This window comes from Staurois parvus, unplaced genomic scaffold (genome assembly GCF_062004578.1).
Source record: "Staurois parvus isolate SC_StPar_1 unplaced genomic scaffold, SC_StPar_1.0 ptg000232l, whole genome shotgun sequence".
In the NCBI taxonomy this organism is placed as follows: domain Eukaryota; kingdom Metazoa; phylum Chordata; class Amphibia; order Anura; family Ranidae; genus Staurois; species Staurois parvus.
This window is the reverse complement of record NW_028318028.1, coordinates 809892-834061: the sequence shown is the minus strand read 5'-3', so window position 1 is coordinate 834061 and position 24170 is coordinate 809892. Positions and strand designations below refer to the sequence as shown.

At 42.0% G+C, this 24170-nt stretch overlaps 1 protein-coding gene and 1 long non-coding RNA gene across 2 annotated transcripts in view; one reads left to right on the top strand and one right to left on the bottom strand.

Annotated features, from left to right (window-relative positions):
* The window catches only part of LOC149460220 (uncharacterized), a 28384-nt gene extending 4882 nt beyond the window's left edge, over positions 1–23502 (top strand). The window contains exon 3 of the long non-coding RNA XR_016313101.1: positions 23135–23502. This is a non-coding gene — a long non-coding RNA (uncharacterized LOC149460220). The remainder of the gene's footprint in view (positions 1–23134) is intronic.
* Positions 38–9303, bottom strand: LOC149460221 (transmembrane protein 229B-like). The gene is made up of 2 exons (XM_089679798.1): positions 9180–9303; positions 38–1463 (listed from the first exon to the last, which is right to left on the bottom strand). Exon 2 carries the CDS (start codon positions 1448–1450, stop codon positions 1007–1009), a length of 444 nt encoding a protein of 147 aa, XP_089535924.1. The 5' UTR covers positions 1451–1463; positions 9180–9303; the 3' UTR covers positions 38–1006.
* Positions 23503–24170: the final 668 nt, after the last annotated feature.

Below are 24170 nucleotides of genomic sequence, written 5' to 3'. Positions count from 1 at the left end.
GTGCTGCCAGGAAAATATAAGAACTAATCTGAAAGAATTTTACAGTAAAAAAATTGTTATTTTATTATTATAAATATACAATAAAAAAACCTCATGATAAAGGTTACAAAGCCATAAATACATAAAAAATTTAATATTTCAGTGAGAGCTGCAGATTAAACAAAATAGTTTAAACTGATTTTGGAAATTACATTACCATAGTTAAATTTCGGTTTTAATGTTAACAGCTAAAGCTGGCCATAGACGGATCGAAATTCAGCTAGTTCAGCATGGACATGAATTTCAATTCATGTGTGGCCTTGCCTTTTCCCACATGGAAGAAAAATGTATTTGAAAGATATATTTTAAATATTTTTCCCAAATACATTGCCATATATTTGAAATACAATTTTGGCCATATTCAATATATTTATATATATATATATATATATATATATATTTCAATTTAGATATATACTGCATGTTGAAATGCGTTTTTATTACAAAATATATGAAAAATATTTTTCAAAATACATTTCAAATATACTGTATGTCCTTAAAAATACAAATCTACATCTTTGGAATGCATTTATAAATATATGTAAAAAATATATGTTAAAATTACTTTTTTTCATATGGTAAAAAAAATCAGAAGAATATATTTTAAAAAAATATATTTTTGATTTTTTAAATATATTCTTCAGATTTTTTTTAACATATAAAAAAGTGCTATCTGATATGGGTACATATCAACTGGCAGGATCTACAGCCCCAAATTAATGGCATAATATCCCAATATGAACTAGTAAGCTAATATTTTGTTAAATATGTTTGTCATTTTTTTACACTGGATATTTTAGTGATTTCCTAACAAATTATGCAAAATGCAAAGTATTGTTTTTTTAATTGATGTACTGTTTTTGTATTCCAAATAAAACCAAAGTAAACATAAAATTCCAACTATTGCACAAAAAGGGTCTTCATCCACTTATTTAAAGCCTTCAGGGTTTCTGCCTCTGCTTCTTTCTCAGCTTCCATCCAGGCGCAAGTGAAGTGTGTACCAAATCAGATATTTCTCTAAGATGACAACTCCTAATAGCCAGAAAGGAGCATACTCCAATGTCACCAGGCCCTTAAAGTTGTATCTATAGTGACTATAGTCCCAAGGGCAGGCTCTCAAACATCTCAGTATCCATCCAGAACTGAACTCACAAAAGTACACCCAAAAAGTGTAGAGAAAGGCACGGAGAAGGACGCTGCAATGGAACCGCAGATATAGGTACATGTGCTCTATACCCAACATGGCCACTCCATAAATGAAAAGCGCCCAAACACTGGAAACACCCCGGAACCTCCAGTCTCTGCTGCCAGCAAAGTCCCAAAAAGCTGTAAAGAGCACTTCACACACGTACCCATGGATGGAGTAGATGTACAAGCGGAAGAGAAGACCTAAGGGCTCTACAGATCCCATGACCAGGTAGTACCTGTGTAAGGAGATAAGAAAAGCCATTGTAAACCTTTAACTGAAAATATACAAAACAGCACCAGGTTAGACCTGGGGATTCATTTTGGGAGGAAATGGTAGATAGATAGATAGATAGATAGATAGATAGATAGATAGATAGATAGTATTAATTTACTTATTTTTACTCTATAGTTTCTTCATGGTGGGGTCTGGATCTGGTCATGCAACTTTGAAGCAAATGATCACTTTCAGTATTGATCTATTACTGATTGCAACCAACCAGCAATAGACCACTATTGCAGTGATCTGCTGCTGAAGGGAGATGCTGGACAGAGCTGCAACAGGAATGACAGGATATCACTCTCTGAGTCTCTGAGCTGCTGAGCCCGGCACAGTTTTAAAAAGGCCCTGGTGACAAAACAGCACTGGGAACTCAGATGGTTAAAGTAAAAGACATTTATAGCCTTTAAATATTTTGCATCAATATGTGCATATGATAGGTGTAATATACCAAGTCTTACAACTAATGTTCAAGTCTAGGTAGGGTCAAAAAAATGGAAAATTTCCTATCAAATACTTACCATAATTTTCCTTTCCTGATGGACTCCATGGCAGCATACATATGGGTTAGTCCTGCCCTCTTCTCTCCTATAGGACCCGACTCCCATAAATCTTTGCTCCTTGCCAGAGGCCGTGTTCCATAACTAGCCTACTCATGGCATTGGGAGGGTACTCCAGCTGCCATGGAGTCCATCGGGAAAGGAAAATTACGTTAAGTATTTGATAGGAAATTTTCTGTTTTCCTGACAGACTCCATGGCAGCATATGTATGGGAAATAACTAGCCATATACACACGGGCGGGCAGTTTCTCAAACAAAGACTTTAATTTGCCCCAAACTAAAATTAACAGAGGATAAGGAGGCAGGCTCTACACAGTAATGGGCCATAAAAGTGTTGATTAAGGACCATGAGTCCTCTCTGCAGATCATCTCAGGGGCGACATGCCGGGAAGCTGCCCAGGATGTAGCCACACTTCTGGTTCAGTGTGTGATCACCGCCTTCGGAGGCATCAAGCCTTTAGCTCTCTAGACCATTTGGATGGCCTGGACGATCCAGGCTGTGATTGACCTGGGAGACATCCGGTCTCCTTTACTCTTCCCATGGAAAAGGATGAATAGACGGTTCGACCTACAGAAGGATGCTGTGATCTGCAAGTATAACCTTAAGGTCTCACCCACGTCCAGGGGATGAACGTCATTGACTCCTGAGGCTCTAAACATTGGCAGGACAATGGACTTTCGTGGAAGACCAAGGTCACTTTATGGTTAGAACCTAGCATAGGGATGATAACCACTTGATCCGGGAAGAATGTCAAAAACTGTTCTTTGCAGCCAATGTTCCCAATTTCAAAGACTCTTTTTGCTGATGTAACCACTACGCCTTGATGGAGAGCTCTCTCACTATGGGAGGACCAGCTGATTCTGGAGCACCTCCAGAGAAGAAGTCGAGGACAAGCGGAAGGTCCTGTTTCGGGAATCTCAGTTTCCTCTGGGGCCTCAACCATACTGTCCTTTTGACGAATTGCTGAAAAAGAGATACTCCAGTGAAGGCCGAGATGGCTGACACTTGAACCCTGAGGGTGCTGACTGACAGGGGCAGGTCCAGGTCTGACTGTAGGAATCCCAGGACATTCTGAACCCTCGGATTACTAAAGGATCCGCCCACGGTCAATATATAGTCTACGAACATAGACCAGGCTTTTCCATAGACCCTGTTGGTACTTGGTCTTATGGCATTTATCAGGGTAAGGATGACTTCAGCAGGACAGTCTAAGGCCTCCAGCCTCCCCCTCTCAAGAACCAGACCATTAGATGAAGCTGGGCTGGGCAAGGGTGAAGAATGGCCCCCTGCGACAGCAGGTCTGGCTTAAGAGGGAGAGAAACCGGATCCCGAAAGCTGAGCTATGCAAGTAAGGGAAACCATAGTCTGCTTGGCCAGTATGGAATTATGGCCACTACCTCCACTGCTTCTGCTCTGAGCCTCCACAGAAACCTGAAGATGACAGGGACTGGGGGGAATGCATAAGATGTGCGAAACCTCCACTGATCCATCAGAGCATCCACCCTGAAGGACTGGGGACAGCGATTCCTGGTGTAGTACATTTCCAGTTTGCTGTTGCACAGGGAGGCAAACAGGTCAACTTCCGGACTGATCCCAAGGGTCAGTATCCACTTGAAGACTTCTGTGTCGAGAGACCACTCACTGTTGTCCAGTTAAACCCTGGATAGGATGTCTGCTTGAGAGTTCTGGACTCCGGGGATGTATACTGCCGATTTGTTGGACAGGTTTCTCTGAGCCCAAGCCATGATTGGCTCAACCTCTGGCAAGAGGGACAGGCTTTGGGTCCCGCCTTGTCTCCATATGTAGGACACTGCCGTTTATTGTTGGACCTCAGGGGGACTGAATTCCCCTGTGTTAGGTGCTGGAAGGCCGTAGGGCACAGATCACCACTCGTAATTCCGGGACGTTGCACCCCAACCTGTGGGAGGGAAAGCTTCATCTGCTTTGAGCTATCTCAGACTGCAGAGAGCACCCCATCCGAAGTTGCTGGCATCCATTGTGATTGTGACCCAGGAGATGGGGGCAATAAAATAGCAGTTGAGCAGGTTCTTCCACTGCAGCCACCAAGGAAAGTTCTCCTTCATGGAGGGAGATATGTAAATGACCTGGCCCATTTTGCCTGGATTCCATTGTTGAAGAAAGCCCTTCTGGAAGGGTCACAATCTCCACTGTGCCCACTTCACCATTGGCACTGTGGACACCATGGTGCCAATGATTTTCAGGCATTGGAGGGCCCGAAGATGCGAGGAGGACAGGGCAGGTAGTATTCGGCTCCGGATCATCGGAATCTTCTCCACGGGCAGGGACATGGTGGTGCTGATTGGGTCGAGATGAGCCCCAAGGAATATTAGAGACTGAGTGGGCTCTAAATGGCTCTTCTCCATATTCAGCAACCACCTGAACTCAAGAAGTGTGACATGAGCCCTGTGCTGTAGTAGCTGTTCTCTGTCTTTGGATAGTAGGAGCAGGTCGTCTAGGTAATGGTGCAGGCGAATGCCTCTGGTTCTGATCAGGGCCACGACCGCCAACAAGACTTTTGAAAACACAGGAGGCGACATTGAAAGCCCAAAAGGCAGACACGAACTGGAGATGCCGATGGTCTACAGCAAACCGGAGGAATCTCTGAAAATCTCTTGCAATGGGCACATGAAAGTAAGCGCCCTTCAGATCTATAGGTAGGAGTCAGTCACCTGGTTGAATTGCTTGTTGAATTGTGAACAGCGTTTCCATCTTCAATTTTGACTTCCTGATAAAGGAGTTTAGATGGGTGAGATCTATGACTGGCCTCCAGGCCCTGTTTCTTTTCTGGACCAGTAAGAGGGACGAGTACATGCCCTGAAATTCATCGCCCTCCAGAACTGGCACGACAGCACCCTGCGCCAGCAGAGAGTCCACATAGGACAGCAGGATTTCCCTCCTTTCTCCGAAACGTGGAAGGGCCGTAGGGGTGGATTTGAGATGAGGAGGGCTCTTGAACACCCAAGCATGCCCTAAAGATACTGTGCTGATGGCCCAGATGGCCCGGATTGAAGCCGGTTTGAAATGCCGAAAATGGAGAAGGCGTGCCCCCACCTGACCTGCCTGAGTGGGCCCATTGTCGATAACACCTCATTAACATTGCCATATCAACATGGATATCGCACCACTTCCCAAACAAAATCTCTCTAAAAACAAGCTGGTAATATTCCCCCTTGCTTGTGCTCTCCTCCATGACTGTTCCATCAAGATCAATAATACAACTATCAGTCTCTCCCCTCATACCAGGCGACTAGGTCTAACCTAGACCCTGACCTGTTCTTTTGGATCCAAATCCAATCGCTGTCAAAAGCTTGTACACTTCACCTTCGTAACATCTCTAAAATTCCCCCTTTTTTAACTAATGAAACCACCAGACTACTCATTCACTACCTTATTATCTCTAGCCTTGACTATTGCAAACCCCTTCTCATAAGCCAACCTCTCCATAGGTTATCCCCTCCTCAGTTGATCATGAATGCTGCAACCAGAATCATCTACCTTACCATCCACTCAGTGTCTGCCACCCCTTTCTGCCAATCCCTCCATTGGCTTCTGATTGCCCTGGGATATAAATTCAAAATACTAACAACAACATATAAAGCCATTCACAACTCTGTTCTGAGCTACGTCACCAATCTTGTCTCCAAATATCACCCAAACCATGCTCTCCGCTTCTCCCAAGACCTCCTGCTCTCTAGCTCTCTAGTCTCCTCCATCCATTCTTGTTTCCAGGACTTCTCCAGAGCCTTTCCCATCCTCTGAAACTCTCTACCTCAATCTGTCAGACTATCTCCTACTCTGGCTGCCTTTAGGCGATCCCTGAAAACTTATCTCTTCAGGGGTGCCTATCACGCATCCAACTACAGTATCAACTTTTAACTCTTCCATCAGCTCATCCCCCACAGTTAGGACCTTTTACAGCACTTGCCACACCTTATTATACTGTAAGCTGTTATGAGCAGGACCCTCTTAACCCTCTTGTATTTTATTGTATTGTAACTGTACTGTGTCCCTTTAAATTTTAAAGTGATGTTGGTGCTATATAAATCCTGCTTTGTAATAATAATAATAATAATAGTTAGTCCCTTTGTACAAGTTAACATATGAGGATTGGGGATGGCCAAAAAAAATTGGAAAAACTCTGGTCTCCGTGGATGGAATTGCAATCCACTATAACACTTGAATAACTTGTTAAGATGTATATGAATGTATGTGAGTGGAAGTTTAGATGGTACCTGAACTGTATAAATATAGCTGATAACTTTATGATGCATTTATTGATTTGTAGTGATACATGTGATTGTCTAATACTCTATTGATTGGAACTACAACATAAAAGTGGTTGTAAACCCTTACATACTGTATACCACAGTGAAGTGACTGGCCTCAGACAATACACAGAGACAAAACAAATCCTCCTACATAATAAGTTTTAACTGTATATCTGCAGTCTTCTATTCTCTACATCTGTTTAAAGTGCTGAATTTATAAAGCTTGTCTGAGTTTAGACAAAAGGGGTGGAGAGTTGAAGTTACACTCTGCAGAGCTCAGTGAGGAGAGCTCTGAGAGGTGATTGGAGGGAAGAGACCCCCCCCCCACACACACACACACGCACACAGCACACAGGAGGCTGTCAATCTGCTGGATGTCCCTCCCCTGTCTCCATTATTCTCTTGGTGTCAGGAAAACGTGTCAGAAATGACTCAGAGAGAAAGCAGAGAAATGAAGGAGCAAACAGAAATGCCACTTAGGAGTTCAATTAAGCTTTGGCAATAAAACCGGGAAGGTGATATGCAGAGTTACACCAGATTTTGCACTCTTACATTTTAGTAAATAACCCCTTGTGCCCTCTGGATTGAGACAAGCACACACTATAGAGGGATATGCTTTGTTCATATTACATGTCTGAGGTTTACAACCACTTTAAGTGGATATGCGTACAACTTTTCTTATGCTTGTCTACAAACAAAAAAACTTCCTTAACCGCTTCCCGACTGCCCTACAGCAGAAGTACTGCTACAGGGTGGCTGGGATGCTCAAAATCACATATATATGTATATATACTGTATATATAAATACACACATGATTTGCATTTCCGGATAGGGGGCGTGAGCGCGTTCCCTGCCCATGCTGCTATTGGCTCCTCGGCATGTCAATAAATTGGTCCTGGCTGACAATTCTTGGCCAGGACACAGTGATTGTCGGCGGAGCTGACAGGGGAGAGGTCTGTGTGTAAACAACACATATATCTCCCTTGTCAGCAGGAACAGGCTGCTTTGTATTGCTCAGCAGCTTGTCTACATAGTTAAACACACAGAGCACATTATGTAAAACACAACACAGCACACAGTTAACCCTTTGATCGCTCCAGATGTTAACCCCTTCCTGCCCAGTGTCATTAGTACAATGTCAGTGCTTTTTATATGTATTAGTATCATTGGTATGTATTAGTTTCATTGGGATGTCAGTGGCAGTTAGTTCCCGCCAGTGTCAGAATGCCCGCCACAGTCCCTCAGTCCCGCAGTAAGTCGCTAATCGCCACCATTACTAGTAAAATACATAAATAAATAAAATTCCAGTATATATACCGCCATTTGTAGACGCTATAACTTTCACATAAACCAATTAATTTACACACATTTAATTTTTTTTAGCAAAGATATGTTGCAGAATACATTTTGGCCTAAATTTATTAAGAAGTTTTATTTTTAAAATGTTTTACTGGATATGTTTTATAGCAAAAAGTCAAAAATATAGTTTTTTTTTTCAAAATTGTCGTTTTTTTTTTGTTTATACCACTGAAAGAAAGCTCTATTTGTAGGAAAAAAGGACATAAATTTCATTTATGTACAACGTTACATGACAGCGCAATTGTCAGTTAAAGTAACGCAACGCCGTATCGCAAAAAAAACGGCCTGGTCAGGAAGGGGGGTAAATCCTCTGGAGGGCAAGTAGTTAAAAAATAAAAACAGACCTTTGTCTTATCTATATATGGGTGCATTCAAGTGTACCTCCTGCCAAACTTTTTTTTAATTATTGTAAATTTTTATTGAACGCCAAAGCCCATTTTTTTCCAGAACAGAGTTACAACAACGCGTTAGGTGTAAACTTTGCAATAAGAAAAAAAAAAAAAAACCCACAATCAACATAAAGGAAAACAAAAAAAAAAAAAAACACAATTGGACAGCATGGTAACCTGTACAATACAAAGACACAATATGACATAGGACTGCATAACTTTGGGTTACATCTCCTGCCAAACCTTTTGGCTGGAGTTACAGGCAGGGGTGTCCCTAGGGTTAGTGTCACCCGGTGCGGTAACATTTGGTGACACCCCCTCTGACGATCCCCGCAAAATGGATCAGATCTACAGATTGAGCATAATAGATCGGACTCCGATCCATTATGCTCCCCAGTCCGCAGATCTGATCCATCCTGCGGGGATCGTCGGCTTTCTTTACAACTTACCTTTTTGTGGAGCGGATCCGGTGTCACCCTGTATAGGTTGCATGCCGACGATCCCCGCAGGATGGTTCGGATCTGTGGATTGAGCATAATGGATCGGAGTCCGATCCATTATGCTCCCCAATCCGCAGATCCAGTCCATCCTGCGGGGATCGTCGGCATGCAACCTATACAGGGTGACACCGGATCCGCTCCACAAAAAGGTAAGTTGTAAAGAAAGCCGACGATCCCCGCAGGATGGATCGGATCTGCGGACTGGGGAGCATAATGGATCGGAGTCCGATCTGTTATGCTCAATCTGCAGATCTGATCCATCCTGTGGGGATCATCAGCTTGCTTTACAACTTACCTTTTTGTGGAGTAGGTCCGGTGTCACCCCGTGTGATAGGTGTCACCCCGTGTGGCGCTCACCCCCCGCACCTGCCTCGGGACGCCACTGGCTACAGGTGGATGGGGATGAAAAGCTCCGTTGACTTGTTCTATGATTATCTGTACAGGTAGAATCTATGAAATGTGTTCCAGCCGGAATAGCTATTATTAGGCAGAGAAAGGAACTGCTACATTATGTGTGTTCACCTGTACAGGTAAGATCAGGAGGAGGAGACAGTTCAAAGTTCTTGTCTGGTTACCTTAGGTGTCCTGCTCTCCAGCGTATGACAGCTCTCCTCCCAGGTATGTGCAGTTTGCTGCTTTCCTCTCTGTCACTGCTAGTATCTCTTACGTACCGTGTCTTATGATCTGTCCTGCTGTGTCTTATAATCTGTCCTGTGTGCCCATACACCTTACCCCTCCCTCAATACTGTGCCCACACCCCTCCCCAAACCTTCCCATTCCTCTGCCAAAAAAGGTGGCATAAGCCAGGATGTACAGGATGTATACACATCAAACACACAAAGTAAACACATATAGATCTGGTTGGATTACCTCCTCTGAAGATGGGACAGTGATGGGAAAATTCCTTTTATTTGGGACGGCAGAGAGACTAAGTGATTCTACCTAGACATACTGAAGAGCAGGGCACAGGTGTAAAAGCACATGGTAATTCATTTACATAGCAAACAGGCAACACAAACACCTGTACTGTTCTGAAGTTTTCATGTATTAAAAGAGGTATAGACTCCAGAGAGAGATATCATATCACCCCGGTACAAATCATTAGTAAGACCTCATCTGGAATATGCAGTTCAGTTTTGGGCGCCAATTCACAAAAAGAACATTGGGGAAAGTACAGAAAAGGGCAACCAAACTGATAAGAGGCATGGAGGAGATCAGCTATGAGGAAAGATTAGAGGAACTGAATTTATTCTCTCTTGAGAAGAGGAGATTAAGGGGGGATATGATCAATATCTATAAATACATCAGTGCTTCATATAGTGAACTCGGTGTAGAGCTATTCACCATGAGCTCATCACAGAGGACAAGGGGGCACCCTTTACGTCTGGAGGAAAAGAAATGTAATCTCCAAACACGGAAAGGTTTCTTCACAGTAAGAGCTGTGAAAATGCGGAATAGACTCCCTCAAGAGTTGGTTCTGGCCAGCTCAGTGGATTGCTTTAAAAAAAGTCCTGGATTATTTCTTAGATACACAGAATATAACCGGATACTAACATTTATAGGTAAAATTGATCCAGGGACTATTCGATTGCCTCTCGGGAGATCAGGAAGGAATTTTTTCTCCTGCAGGAGCAAATTGGATCATGCTTTGCTCGGTTTTTTGCCTTCCTCTGGATCAACTGTGAGTGTAGGATTATAACTTTTTTTTTTTTTTTTTATGGTTGAACTGGATGGACTTTTATCATTTTTTCAGCCAGACTAACTATGCAACTATGATGAGTGGAGAAAAATGTAATATATGGACTTTTTTTTGTTTTCAGGAAAATAAGATTTTACTGGTAAAAAATAATATAATGACATACATACACCGATCAACCATACCTTTATGAGCACTGACAGGTTAAAGTGATATTAAATGTCATAATTACCTGCTATGTGCAATGGTTTTTAACAGAGCAGCCCAGATTCTCCTCTTCACAGGTCCCCTGGCTCCTCCCTCCTGCTTAGTGCCCACAGAGTAGCCAGCTTGCTATGGGAGCACCCAAGAAGGCTTGCTCCTGAGCTGTTGCTCTACGTATCCATTAGCACACAGAGACACGGCTTGACCCAGCCCCCACTCCCTCCTCACTGGCTCACTGGCTGTGATTGACATTGGCTCCCCCTGTTGTCTCAGCCAATGAGAAGGGAGAGTCCCTGGAGAGCCAAGGATCTCATGCACAATGCTGGATTGAGATGGGGCAACTAGGGGGGCTGCTGCATACGGGTTTTTTTTACCTTCATGCATAGAATGTATAAAAGCAAAAATGCTTGAGCCTTTACAAACACTTTAAGTGAATAACATTAATTATCTCGATACAATGGCATCTGAAAGTCAGTGGGACATAGTTACATAGTTAGTCTGGCTGAAAAAAGACAAAAGTCCATCCAGTTCAACCATTAATAAAAAATGAAAACAAAGTTATAATCCTACACCCACAGTTGATCCAGAGGAAGGCAAAAAAATCCCAGCAAAGCATAATCCAATTTGCTCCTGCAGGGAAAAAAATTCCTTCCTGATCTCCCGAGAGGCAATCAGATATTCCCTGGCAGCAAGTAAACATGTTGTCCCTGAAGTTGATGTCTTGAAAGCAGAAAAAAATGGGCATTGCAGTTTGTTGTGTATGCGGCTGTGTAACTGCAGATCGGTCAGGGTGCCCATGCTGTCTACAGCCAAAGGCACCAACTACTGGCATGTGAGAATCAGAACTGGACTATGGAGCAATGGAAGAAGGTGGTCCGGTCTGATTAATTATGTTTTCTTTAACCACTTGCCCTTCAGAGGTATAACCCCCCTTCCTGACCAGTCCATTTTTTGCGATATGGCGCTACGTTACTTTAACTGATAATTCCGTGGTCATGCAACACTGCACCCAAATGAATTTTTTTTAATTTCTTGCCAGAAATGGAGCTTTCTTTCAGTGGTATTTGATCACCTCTACATTTTTTATTTTTTTATGCTATAAACAAAAAAAATTGACAATTTTGAAAAAAACCCAGTATTTTTGACTTTTTACTATAAAACATATCCAGTAAAAAAAACCTTAAAATTTAATTTCGTCCGGAGGCCCCACCTTGCAACTTACAGGACAGAAAGGAATTTGCTACTGCCAGGTCTAGTGATCTCAATTCCTTAAAGGGTCAGGGATGTTTTGACGTTCAATAGGGGCAGTTTTGGGTGGCATACTGTACAGTGTTCAAGTATTTTGTGCAACAACTACAACAGTATTCAGTAGAGATATATTCTTCGGCCAGTAGATGGCAGTGTTTATAAGTTAATAGCTGTATCTATGTATACTCTTTAACTTTTCTCTGAATAAGAAAGTTTCCTGTTTCCTGTTTGCAGTGAAGAAAGCAGAAAGGCTCATGTGAACTATTTTTTAGTGCTATATACAGAATTTCTAACACAAAGGATACCTACTCAATAGGCGTGGGGTCATAAAGGTATGGCTGACTGGAGTATACAAAATATAAAATCACGGGATTGCTAAACTACTGGGATTCAGTATAAAACTGAAGGTTGGCGAATACAGTATGTAATCTTCCCTAAAAAAAAATTGCTTATAGTAGAACGTGAGCCAAAAAAAATAGGATACAAATGAATAGCCCATGAAAAGATAATATAACAAAAGAAGCTTTTGTTTTATCATTCATCTTCAGCCCAGAGCCCTGCAAAGGCCGATACTGAGTCAAATTCAGGTAATTAAAAAATCCATTTAATGGTTTGTTACTGACTTCAAAGCTGCGTTTATTTGTGTCTTTTATATCTGCTTTGGGTACAGATTTAATTGTGGTATATTTTCAGCAACAAATATAATAAAAGTACACTGGTTTTAAATATTGCTGGTATAAATAAATATAAGCTGCACAGACTCTGAGAAGAAGCACAATGCTGAGCTCAACACTCTGCCTTCACCTCCTATCAGCATGCCTCTTGTTTGCATATGAATTGATTAGCTCCTTGTTCTGCTTCTTCCTCTCACACTCCAGCCCTGCTATACAGGGACTGCAAGAGGGTGAGACTAGGCTAAATAATCACTGACTAGGAGGGGAACTCCCCTGCGTTTGGAGAGGCATCTTCTAACTTATTGTTGCAACTCCATGACAGGAAGTGAAGGTAACTCTGCAGTAAAAAATAATCCAATAAGGACTGTAACCACTTGCCCTCTAGAGGATTTACCCCCCCCTTCCTGACCAGGCCATTTTTTTTGTGATACGGCACTACATTATTATTATTATTATACAGTATTTATATGGCGCCAAAGGGTATGCTCAGCGCTGTACAGTAGCAAGGGGGACAGAACATGAGACAAGACAGTAACAATACACTACACAAGGGGTTCGAGGGCCCTGCTCTTTCGAGCTTACAATCTAGGATTACTTTAACTGACAATTGCATGGTCATGCAACACTGCACCCAAATGAAATGTACATCCTTTTTTCCCCACAAGTAGAGCTTTCTGGTATTTGTTCACTTGTGCGGTTTTAATTTTTTGCGCTATAAATAAAAAAAGGCCGACAATTTTTAGGAAAAAACAATATTTTTGACTTTTTGCTATTAAACATGTCCAGTAAAAAAAATGTAAATATCAAATTTCGTCATAAATTTAGGTCAAAATGTATTCTGCTACATGTCTTTGCTATAAAAAAATCCCAATAGGTGTAAATTAATTGGTTTACGTGAAAGCTATAGCGTTTACAAATGGCAGTATATATGCACTGGAATTTTTTATTTTTTATTTACTAGTAATGGCGGCGATAAGCGACTTATAGCAGAACTGAGGCCAGCGTTCTGACACTGGGGGGAACTGATTTGGTGTCACTGATATCCCCAGTGACACCAATACAGTGATCAGTGCTAATAAAAAGCACTGACACTGTACTAATGGCACTGGGCAGGGAGGGGTTAACATGTGGGGCAATCAAAGGGTTAACTGTATGCTGTTTCGCTATGAGGCTGTGTGCGGGTTTCACTGTAAGCACACTACTTTGTATGGCTCTGCTATGCAAAGCCATACACAGCAGTGTGCAGGAGCCGAAAGGGGAGAGATCTGTTGTTCACATACAGGTCTCTCCCCCGTCGGAGATACTCGGCGATCACCAGGTGCCAGCGAGTAATCACCGGCCGGGACCTGGGGATTTACAGCCGAGACCGCGAATGGCAGTGGGGGAACTGCAATGTCACATATATGTATTTCTCCTATAGTGCAGCGCAGAACTGGTGAAAGTGATTCTAAAGTCAGGACATTTTTTTAACTTGATGCTTTCCCTGCATTAACCACTTGCCCTCCAGAGGATTTACCCCCCTTCCTAACCAGGCCTTTTTTTGTGCTATAAACAAAAAAAGACCGACAATTTTGAAAAAAACAAATATATATATTTTTGACTTTTTGCGATAAAACATATCCAGTAAAAAAATTTTAAAAATCAAATTTCTTCATAAATTTAGACCAAAATGTATTTTTAAAGTATCAAAGTCCAACTCTATTTATATTCCATAATTTGTACTGTGAGAAAGTACATTCTACATGATAGGATTGTATACATTTTTCTCCCTTTTATTGGTTGAACTAGATGGACTTATGTCTTTTTTCAACCAGGCTAACTATGTAACATTCATAAAATTGATTACACTGATATATGAGAAGATGGCAATCAGTTCACCAAAGACCTATTCCACAAGGTTGAGTATAGAAACACATTAAATGAGTACTAAAGTCTCATTCATTACAATAAATATTATTAAAGAGCATTAATCACTGACTCAAACACTGTATTAGTATTGTTGTAATATTTTTATTACTGACGGGGTCGTGACACATGAGCTTCCTGCTGATTGCAAAAGTGAAAGAACCCATCCCTGGCGCCCTTTGCACACTGTATGCATGAGAGAGCTGACCACTGGATGGAGTAAAATTTAGCTATACAGTCTGCCCTTTACTTGCTTTATTGCATTCTGTTAGACCTGCCTTTAGAATGACAAATAAGCAACTGTTAGCACAGCAATGCTAAATTCCAGAGGCCAGCAGAAGGAACATGCTCATCTAAAGGGATTCTGGGAATGTGTTCTTTCAGTTTGGCTCATCGTTCATCATTACTTACACTGTCAGCCCTCAATGCACCTGCATGGGTGGCTAAAAAAGGATATTGACAAAGCATAATTATTTGTATCAGATGGGAAATCTCTGAATTGATTCTAAGGAATTTATGGGGACTAAATGTACAAAGAATGTTAAAGAAACAGCATGAAACAATTGAGAATTGAAACTTGAAGCATGAAGGTAATTTTTTTTTTAACTTTAGTTTTGCTTTAACACTTTTATCACCAGTGCCATATGCCAGATTATGGTGGGGGTGAAGGAAGGAGGGGGGGGGGGGTACACACACTCCTGGTGGCTGCAGCTGCCAAGAGTGTGTGTAAATCTGATAAGCTGTCAGCTGTTTAGTAGAAATGATCAGGTGGCTGTGTAGCTGGCCGATCGCTTATCTTCTTTCCCTGGCTCTATCGCTGAGTATGAGGGTGCAGGGGAGGGACATCAGCAAACATGACTTTTGCAACATCTAAAACTGCTAATGGAGCAGGATCTGTGAAATAAACATATATATATATATATATATATATATATATATATATATATATATATATATATATGCATTGCTCAAAAAAATTAAAGGAACACATCGGATCTCAATGCGGAAAAATATCATGCTGGACATATACTGGACTGAGTAATGTGTTAGGAATGTAAGGATGCCCCATCGTTTGATGGAAAGTAAAATGGTCAACCTCCAGAGGACTGAATTCAAAGACACCCTGAAAATCAAAGTGAAAAAATTATGTGGCAGGCTAGTCCATTTTGCTGAAATTTCATTGCAGCAACTCAAAATGGTACTCAGTAGTTTGTATGGCCCCCATGCTTGTATGCATGCCTGACAACATCGGGGCATGCTCCTAATGAGACGATGGATGGTGTCCTGGGGTATTTCCTCCCAGATCTGAACCAGGGCATCACTGAGCTCCTGGACTGTCTGAGGTGCAATCTGGGGGTGTCGGATGAACCGAAACATGATATCCCAGAGGTGTTCTATTGGATTTAGGTCAGGTGAGTGTGGAGGCCATTCAATGGTATCAATTCCTTCATCCTCCAGGAACTGCCTGCATACTCTCACCACATGAGGTCGGGCATTGTCGTGCACCAGGAGGAACCCAGGACCCACTGCACCAGCATAGGGTCTGACAATGGATCCAAAGATTTCATCCTGATACCTAATGGCAGTCAGGGTGCCATTGTCTAGCCTGTAGTGGTCGGTGCGTCCCTCCATGGATATGCCTCTCAGACCATCACTGATCCACCACCAAAACGGTCATGCTGAACGATGTTACAGGCAGCAAAATGTTCTCCATGGGTTCTCCAGACCCTTTCACGTCTGTCACGTGCTCAGGATGAACCTGCTCTCATGTGTGAAAAGCACAGAGCGCAAGTGGGGGACCTGCCAATTCTGGTGTTCAATGGCAAATGCCAATCGAGCCCAGGGCTCTCAGGCCACTCTTAGGAAGTCTGTTTCTGATTGTTTGGTCAGAGACATTCACACCAGTGGCCTTCTGGAGGTCATTTTGTAGGGCTCTGGCAGTGCTCATCCTGTTCCTCCTTGCACAAAGGAGCAGATACCGGTCCTGCTGATGGGTTAAGGACCTTCTACGCCCCAGTGCAGCTCTCCTAGAGTAATTGCCTGTCTTCTGGAATCTCCTCAATGCTATTGAGACTGTGCTGGGAGACACAGCAAACCTTCTGGAGGAGTTGGACTGCCTGTGCAACCTCTGTAGGGATCAGGTATTGCCTCATGCTGCCAGTAGTGACACTGACCCTAGCCAACTGCAAAACTAGTGAAAAACAGTAAGAAAAGATGAGTGGGGAAAAAATGTCAGTGGCCTCCACCTGTAAAACCATTCCTGTTTTGGGGGTCATCTCAATGTTACCCATCTAGTGCACCTGCTGTTAATTTCATTAACACCAAAGCAGCTGAAACTGATTAACAACCCCCTCGGATCCTTAACTGACCAGATCAATATCCCAGGAGTTTAATTGACTTGATGCTATACTCTTTAATTAAGATTAAAAAGTGTTCCTTTAAATTTTTTTGGAGCAGTGTATATATATATATGTGTGTATATATATATATATTTTTTTTTTGTTTTTGGGTATATTATCTTTATCTGGTGAAATAATGTAAATTAGGGTGTTGACTCTTATGCATGTATGACAGCAGCAACTCAACTTGAACAACTCAAAAGCTTAATTACACAACAACAGTAATTATCCAGGTGTTAAAAATGAATTATATAGCTAATAAACCTTGATGTCAACCACATTCAGCGTATCAGTTGCGTGCTAATGATTTAAAATCCTTCTTTAAATAATGACAGTCTCTTGAATTTAACATTTGTTATTAACAAACAGGTAAGATTGCATATTTTAAATGTATGAATCAACGGGAAAGTGCTAGTGTGTCATGCCAATGGCCATTTTCTGTTTTGGTATGGGAGAGATAGTTTAGGGCACAATCCTTTAGCAGTCAGGTCAGGCAGTACCTGCAGTACTCATGTTCTTTCGCATATGTTAAGGATTTTGTGGTTCCTTTTACTGTATGACTGGGGCCTCCACTTGTGTGGGATGTGAGAGCATACCATGGCAGTGGCAGTATTATTAATCTGCTTTTTAAAGCACAGCTCCAGTCAAACGTAAAAAAAAAAAAATGTCAGCAGCTACAAAAACTGTAGCTGCTGACCTTTAAAAAACAGCCACTCACCTGTCCCTCAATCCTGCGGTGTACTCAACGCAGCCAGTTTCACCGGCTGTCCTCGCTCCCCAGTGCCGGCATCCTAAGTGTGGGCACCCGGCTTTGACAGCTTGTGGCTTCACCGCCAGGTGCCCACAAGTAGCGCTGCCCCTTGTGATTGGTCCCATAGTCTTCTGGGACCTGTCACATGTCCCAGAAGACTACAGAGAGGGAGGGAGGACAACTTCCACTTTCGATCGCCTAGGCGGTCGCAGTGGAATCGGGAGCGGGTACCTGTCAAAATCGGGTACCTGCTCCCAAAACGTGCCAATTCCTCAAGGGGAGCGGGGCACCAGTACTTAAAGCGGAACTTCCCCTTTTGGGTGGAGCTTTTCTGGAAGCACATTGAAGTGTATGTAAATCTATTTTTTAGTATGTTAGGCCACATGTTTATTTGTATACAGTTTTTGTGAATCTGGGGTTTTAATGATTTCCTACTCTATCCTAAACTAAGAAAAAAGTTTGGCTCTACTTGGTCTGTTTATAAAATATTTGTTGAACGAATGTCACACACTTTTGTGCAGGATGCATACACTTATTTCAGTAATAAACTAAAGTGATATTAAAGGCATTTAAAAAAAAATAACAAACATGTCATACTTACCCTCTCTGTGAAGTGGTTTTGCACAAAGCAGCCCCGATCCTCCTCTTCTCAGGTCCCCCGCTGGTGCTCCTGGCCCCCCCTCCTGCCTAGCGTCCCCTGAGAAAGCAGTTTGCTATGGGGGCACCCAAGCAGGCTTGCTCCTGAATCGCTGCTCTGCATGTCCATGCATACAGAGAGCTACAACTCTTTTCCCTGCCCCCTCTCTTCTCATTGGCTGCCTGGCTGTGATTGACAATGAGGAGGGATAGTCCCCGGAGAGCCAAAGTTCTCGTGGACATCTCTAGATCACGATGGAGCTCAGGTACGTATATGGAGGAGCAGCACACAGAAGGTTTTTTTTACCTTCATGCATAGAATGCATGAAGGTAAAAAAACCTGAGCCTTTACAACCACTTTAAATCCTGTGATCATCAGTGTAGCAATTGTGCACACAGAGATGGACGCGGTCATCCATCTTGCTAAGGATCCTCCATCTTGTATCTCTCCCCCTGCAATCCCCCCTCCCTCTCTGTTGAGTGACACATGGTCCCTGTGCTCTAGGGTTCAGAAGTGCACAGGCAATCAGGCCCAGCGGGACAGCTTTATGGTTATAAATCCCAAACTAGTTGGTGCCTGGGTGTCTGTTAGCTTCTCAATCTGAGAGAATCGTAAAACCATAAACCAGTCCTTCACTGGGCTTCAAGGACATTCCAGCTAGCTGTAAAACAGACAACACATTTAAAACCCACTTTTCCATATAATTTTCTATCTGGAGATGGGAAATAATTACATAAAAACCAAGCATATATTCGGATAGCTCAGTTTAATACGAGTCGTCTGATATCTTACACCCCCTAGCTGGAGTCTACAGGAGAGCAGAAAGCCATATAGTTCTAGCTGAAATAGTCATGTTTGATATCTAGACGTTCAGCAGATGATTCTGCATATTAATCTACCCGTGGATAGAATGTTACATGTACCTAGAGAAGGTTATTGCCCTGGTATACCTTGTGAGGGATTTTGGTTCTAGCCTGAGTCCCCCCGCCTACAACACCCCTCCCCAAATGAGGCGATTGGCTCTCTGCTTTAAGGAGACACCCTGCTGAGTTCCTAGAAAAAGGCTGTTATGCTTGGAGCAGTAAGTGTAAGTTGAAGAAATCTCCCTTTTAACATCGGAACCAACTTGGGAGAACGGCATCCTTTTTCCTTTTGTTCAGGAAACTTGATCTGCTTAACCCAGGACTTTTGGTAAGTACTCTACCTCTCTAAAACTTCTTTCTGTTATCTCTTTGCTGTGTTAGTGCTCTCTGTATTTATATATATATATATATATATATATATATATATATATATATATATATTGGCTACATATTTTTCTGTAAATATTGTTATTGCACCCTTTTGACCTTTTTAGTAATAAATCCTATTATCTGAAAAGTGTTGAACTGTTTCTAAAGCTCTTTAATGCAAACTAAGAATCCCTGTCTCTGAAGAGCACTACTGTGTGGTTTAGACCTCTATATATCTCTGTCTGCGGTTACAGTGGTATACAGACGATTATTCAAACATCATAGTGTTATTGTTAATATTGGCGAGTTTCCTCCTTTTCTCTACAAAAAGGTGGCAGTGTGAAGGGTTAATTGCGTAATTAACCTGACCCAGCAACAATCGCTCTCAGGCTGCAGGTACATAGATTGTGGTCCATTAGCTGAAAATTTTTTGTGCAGGGTGTAGCTGAGCGTGGCATTGTTACGCACGTGACAGCGTGGTTTTAGATTGGCTAGTCCTTCAGTCACGAGTTGGTGAGAAGGGCTGGGGGTCTGACGCCGCGATCGTCAGTCCTTCTAGTGGCAAAACTGTGGTATAATTTCTTATTGCGGTATTTCAGACAACTATGCCACGTTTTGCCCTATAGATGGAGCTGGCGATCATAGGAATAAATCTATTACTGAAATAACAGCCAAAATATGTGCATGCTACATAAATGCATATGACATTCGTCCAATTAATGTATTATATATAGACCCCCTTAACCTTTATAAAGTAGGAAAGCCGACAAGAAAAAATAGGCAGACAAAGGGGAAAGGATTAGTCACCAGTATTGCCCATGATCTCCCTGCAGCTGATCTATTACTGACTTACCATGCCTTGTTCTACACTGAGCCCTGGTTCACACCAGTGTGATTTGTCATGCGACTTGACAGTTCAAAGGCGCATGACAGGGCGCACCCCATTTGCGGCAATGGACCATTCAAATGAAAAAGGTTCCTGCACTATTTCTGTGAAACTTCATTGTGACATGCATTGACATCTGTTAAATGAAGTCGCACAGATGTCAGCAAACCGCACATGAAATCACACTAATAGTTGGCTTTGAAGTCGCGCTGAAGTAGCACGACTTCAAAGCTGCACAGGTGTGAACCATGGCTGAAACTCTGCTTGCAGATGATCATCTAGGTAGAGGCAGGACTTTGCTTCCTTATGGCAGAGTCTCCAGCAAGAACAGTGAGCTGCACAATAGTGACATCACTAAATCTATCCTCATATATCCTGAGACTAGTAATCAGAGGGAGCAGTGCCTGAGATCTCACACTGCAGATATACAGCGGCTGAGGCTGTAGGAATAGGAGTGCGTAGACACCTTCACATACTAGGAAGGACACTGCTATTTTCAGAAGGAATTCCAGACAAAGTGTACTGCTTCGAAACAATTAGTAATTCCCAATGTTCCCTATAACATGGGGCAAAAAAGTATTTAGTCAGCCACCAATTGTGCAAGTTCTCCCACTTAAAAAGATGAGAGAGGCCTGTAATTGGCATCATAGGTAGACCTCAACTATGAGAGACAAAATGAGAAAAAAAATCCAGACAATCACATTGGCTGATTTGGAAAGAATTTATTTGCAAATTATGGTGGAAAATAAATATTTGGTCAATATCAAAAGTTTGTCTCAATACTTTGTTATATATCCTTTGTTGGCAATGACAGAGGTCAAACGTTTCCTGTAAGTCTTCACAAGGTTGGCACACACTGTTGCTGGTATGTTGGCTCATTCCTCCATGCAGATCTCCTCTAGAGCAGTGATGTTTTGGGGCTGTCGCTGGGCAACACGGACTTTCAACTCCCTCCACAGGTTTTCTATGGGGTTGAGATCTGAAGACCGGCTAGGCCACTCCAGGACCTTGAAATGCTTCTTACGAAACCACTCCTTCATTGCCCGGGCGGTACGATTGGGATCATTGTCATGTTGGAAGACCCAGCCACGTTTCATCTTCAATGCCCTTGCTGATGGAAGGAGGTTTGCACTCAAAATCTCACGATACATGACCCCATTCATTCTGTCCTGTACATGGATCAGTCATCCTGGTCCTTTTGTGGAGAAACAGCCCCAAAGCATGATGTTGCCACCCCCATGCTTCACAGGAGGTATGGTGTTCTTTGGATGCAACTCAGCATTCTCTCTCCTCCAAACAAGACGAGTTGTGTTTCTACCAAACAGTTCTATTTTGGTTTCATCTGACCATATGACATTCTCCCAATCCTCTTCTGGATCATCCAAATGCTCTCTAGCAAACTTCAGACGGGCCCGGACATGTACTGGCTTAAGCAGGGGGACACGTCTGGCACTGCAGGATCTGAGTCCCTGGCGGCGTAGTGTGTTACTGATGGTAGCCTTTGTTACGTTGGTCCCAGCTCTCTGCAGGTCATTCACTAGGTCCCCCGTGTGGTCCTAGGATTTTTGCTCACCGTTCTTGTGATCATTTTGACCCCACGAGGTGAGATCTTGCGTGGAGCCCCAGATTGAGGGAGATTATCAGTGGTCTTGTATGTCTTCCATTTTCTAATTATTGCTCCCACAGTTGATTTGTTCACACCAAGCTGCTTGCCTATTGCAGATTCAGTCTTCCCAGCCTGGTGCAGGTCTACAATTTTGTTTCTGTTGTCCTTCGACAGCTCTTTGGTCTTCACCATAGTGGAGTTTGAATTGTGACTGTTTGAGGTTGTGGACAGGTGTCTTTTATACTGATAACAAGTTCAAACAGGTGCCATTGATATAGGTAATGAGTGCAGGACAGAAGAGCCTCTTAAAGAAGAAGGTACAGGTCTGTGAGAGCCAGAAATCTTGCTTGTTTGTAGGTGACCAAATACTTATTTTCCACCATAATTTGCAAATTAGCCAATGTGATTGTCTGGATTTTTTTTCACATTTTGTCTCTCATAGTTGAGGTCTAATTATGATGCCAATTACAGGCCTCTCTCATCTTTTTAAGTGGGAGAACTTGCACAATTGGTGGCTGACTAAATACTTTTTTGCCCCACTGTATATAATGAAAAAGTGAATAGTGAGCACAAGGAACAAATGTAAAAAGCAGCTAGCACAATGTGGCAAACCCTCCGTCTCCACCAAACAAACAATGGTAATAATAAAGTACAACGCTAAAGAAAATGAATAAATGAAAATAAAATAATATAAAACATATAAATTGTAAACGTACAGTTGATGTGCAGTAGTATGAAGTTCTGAAGCAGGGAAAAGATAATAATAATCAACCACATGGAGCTCTGACAGACAAAGCATAAAAACACATACAAAGATGGCTACCGGACCACACCTGTGGACACATCAGCGTGACGTCAGCACGTAGGCTCCCCCCTGACATGTTTCGTGCACACGCACATTCTCAAAGGGATCTGCCTGACTTATACTTATATTTTCTTTGACCGATCACATCACATATTTGGGACTATTATTATCTTTTCCCTGCTTGGGGACTTCATATTATTGTACATCATCTGTACGTTCACAATTTATATGTTTTGATATTGGTTTATATTTTAATGCGGAAGTCACAGAAGTCATGCATACATATATTTGTTTGGCTGATCACATCACATATTTGGGATTATTATTATCTTTTCCCTGCTTGGGGGCTTTATATTACTGTGCATCACCTGTACGTTTACAATTTATATGTTTGATATTATTTTATTTTCATTTAATCATTTTCTTTAGCGCTGCACTTTATTATTACCATTCCATATAACATAGCCAATCTTCATTTTTGTTTTAGTACAGATCCATTTTAATATGTTTGATGAATCTGGAATACCTTTACCCTGATGCTATGAATAGTGATCTACAAATGCCATATGTCAAAGATAACCCTGTCATCATCGACTGCAACTGCTTTTGCTGGCATTCAAGAATTCCATACTGTGTTTTATTCGAGCAAGACTCCAAAGTGATGGATCTCTACTGATATATAATTTAATTTGTCATGATGAAATGATCCAAATAATAAAAACAGCTGTTTTGAAAGTGCCTAAATGATGAGATACCATGATATTAATGACAAAGGAATGTAGTAGAGTCAGCTAAGGATAGTTATTAAAGTTTATTTGCTGAAATCGTAATAAAACCTGTCTGTGAGTTGTCTAATTGTTTGTTAGTATATTTTGTATACTATATAGGTACATTTACATACAGGTGGCAACAGGTTAAACAGACAAAACAAGATGATTCACTGTGCAGCTGAATGAATGCTTTTCCCCATACATAAGTTAAAGTGTATCTAAAGACAATTTTGTAAAACTTACAGTAGATTTTGATACAGTAGTGTGGGGATACCACCATCAGGTTTTTACTGTTCTCTTTGCTCCCATTGGGTATATTCACTCACCTGATTTGTCCTTGAGACCATTATCAGTGGGAATGAAAGTGAGAAACTAAAATATCAAGTTGTCACCAGAACAGAAATAGAGATGAAGTCTTCCATTGGAGAAGTGTTCTAGTGACAACTGTCAAGGAGGGCAGTACCTTAACTTTTGACAGATTTTCTTTCTTTTCGTCTTGATAGTACAGGAAGTGAAGGGAAACTTCCCCAGTGGGGCACAGACTGAGAACAAAAGTGAGGGAAGTTTCCACCTACTCCATCCAAAATGAAAAAAGCTTTCACTTTGGTTAAACTTTAAATCAGATACTTAACTTTCATGGGATGCCTGTTAGCCCTGGTTCACACTGATGCGGTGCGGAATTTGCAGCATTTTCTGTGCGAATTCCGCACTGCATCAGAATCGCACCCCGTTCATGCGAACTGCTTTGGGTGT